Below are 2,567 nucleotides of genomic sequence, written 5' to 3'. Positions count from 1 at the left end.
TATACTGTTACAGTATATATTTTGTAAGAATCAATGCCTAAAAGAATCACAATACTTCAATAAGCAGTACAGCAGACCTCGCTAGTTTCAGCTTTGATATTGAACAAACTCAAGCCGGCTGATGCACAACACATTTGCTTGGTTTCCACATGGTGAGTTTCCAGCACTGAGATGGGAGAACATGACAGCAAGTATGGTTATATTACAGCCTGACACACTGCGCTTCTTCATGTGATAATAACTGCACATATTTAATACAGAATGCTCAAATTTACTTTTTAAATTGCATTTGCTTACTTCTTAGTTGGCAAAATTCAGCATTCTTAATGGGGTCCCCAAACAGTGCAAATTAATGATATTCTACTGTATAATTGGCACATCTCCAATAAGGATTAACTTGTAAACTCAAAGAATATCACAACTTTGTCCTAAATTTTAATTAATATACATCTGGTCCATTTAACCAAAGTCATTTTGGAAAGATAATAAAGAACATTCTATTTCTGAAAGGATATTGTTTTGACCATTCTTTAGAGAAGATACATTTTTAAATTGTCATTAAAATGTTTTACTATAAAAATTTTACAAACTTGATTAGAAACTTCAAGATTATGATTCACAGCAGACAAATACAAACTGTTTATATTCCAACAATACCTACTTTTAGACTTTCAAACAGAGCACAACCATGTCAGCTGTGTTAACTAAAATTCTGAACAGTGTACTAAATTTATAAGTGGTGCTGGGTCTAGCAAATGTAAATACACAGTATATTTTAATGAAAAGAATTGTCTTCTTTATACTTTGTTTTCCCAGAATGGACTTTTCTTAATGAGCTGGTTATATAGATCTGAAGTCAGATATTTGCTGTGATATCCTCTATAATTAGCTTGACTTTTTGTTTTTGTCATTGTCGTGAACCTCATGGCTCTTCAGTGGCCCTTTGTCAACATTTCCATCATCCAGAATTAGTTCCATGCCTACTCCATCCCCAGCTGGCAAACACAGCTCCATGGTCAATCCATAGCTTCCCTAGTGGCAACTCCAATCACATAACAGACATGAAGCCTAGTGAATACAATACCCTAGATCGGAGCAAACATTGGCTATTTATGTCTATAAATCTACCCCTATTGCTATCTAACATATAATTCCAGATACCATGTTTCATTTTCTGATCCATTATCAACTCTGGTGATTGCTGATATTCTTTAGCCAATAGAAATAAGTATTTCAAATCAGTGTTATAGAAATCCCCAAATGCATAATCATTTTGAAAAGACTATTCTGACAGTCTCATAATTTCATTTTAATTCCCAACAAATCTATCTTCAGACTGTTATTTTGTAGTAAACATTCTGTTTTCTGACATGTAGAACTGAGAATATGGCGGATGGAATGTATTGAAAAGTGGACAATATGAAAAAAGCTAGTGGGTAAATTTATATTTAACATGATAAAGAGAATATTTACCCAACAAATTAACTACTAAAATTTAGCTTAAGATACATATAAGGTACAGAAATTCTTTATTTGCTGAATTCTTCTTCGGCAAGAACTCAGTTGTTGTTATATTCTTTCTATAGGCCATTTTAAACATTTCTTGCTTTATTTTCTCTTCACTAATTAGTCTTTGTATATCCAACAATATTTTGCCAGGTAACAGAGTGAGGTACTGTTCACATTTGAAACTTCAACAACCAGACCAAAAATGCTCAAGCTAACTTTTCTTTAAATACCTTCTGGCAAAGAATGCAGACATAGGTAAATTACCATTTACATGCTGTATCCTGACAAATTCTATATAGATAAAGATTTAGAGAACCTGTAATAGAGAAATCTATAAATTTTTAGCAGCTCAGTTTGAATTATAACTTTCTGTTTGGGATATGCATGCACTTTTTCCCAAATAAACTTTACGAGAAAATTCTGCATTCCTGACTTTTAGTATATATATTTTGTGTATATCTGGGTGAGTAAAGAATGTTAATCAGGTCTATACTAAAGCTTTGGTTTTGAGGATTTTTTAAAAAGAAAGCTTGCATTATTTTATTTAATCTCTCTTACTTTGATGATTAGCACAATCAAGTTAGCCAAAAAAATCAAGTTTGTATGCATCCCAATATTCAGTCTATGCAATTTGCCATTGAATGTTGCCCATTCTCTTAGATTGAGAATAACTGCAGGAAAAATATATAAGAAACTCTCCCCAGTTCTCATATCCACCACCTTCAGCAGCCTGGCTATAGCAACAGTTTACCTGACAAACACCTTACAAAAGAATTGTGAGTTGTCAGACTCTAGTTTCCTCTTTTGGCATTTTCATGCAAGTGATTTATTTATTAGCACTAGGATGCCAGCTTTTTAAATGATATGTGTTCATCATTTTGGGGGCAGATGTGTATATCCTCCTGACTCTAAGTCCAGCAATTACAAACCCCTTTCTTCACCTCACTCTGATAAAAGTGTTTTCTTTTCTTTTTATTTCTTTTTTTTTCTACCATTTAGAAGCTTTGTTTTTGTTTGTTTTAAAGTTTATTAGGGTGACAATTGTTCATAAAGTTACA

At 32.7% G+C, this 2,567-nt stretch overlaps 1 protein-coding gene across 1 annotated transcript; it reads right to left on the bottom strand.

The window, feature by feature from the left end:
* Positions 1–7: 7 nt before the first annotated feature.
* LOC109387395 (IgA-inducing protein) lies at positions 8–800 on the bottom strand. The gene has a single exon (XM_019651243.1). It carries the CDS (start codon positions 247–249, stop codon positions 88–90), a length of 162 nt encoding a protein of 53 aa, XP_019506788.1. The 5' UTR covers positions 250–800; the 3' UTR covers positions 8–87.
* Positions 801–2,567: the final 1,767 nt, after the last annotated feature.

This window comes from Hipposideros armiger, unplaced genomic scaffold (assembly GCF_001890085.2).
Source record: "Hipposideros armiger isolate ML-2016 unplaced genomic scaffold, ASM189008v1 scaffold_156, whole genome shotgun sequence".
NCBI lineage: Eukaryota > Metazoa > Chordata > Mammalia > Chiroptera > Hipposideridae > Hipposideros > Hipposideros armiger.
This window is presented reverse-complemented; position numbering and strand designations above follow the sequence as displayed.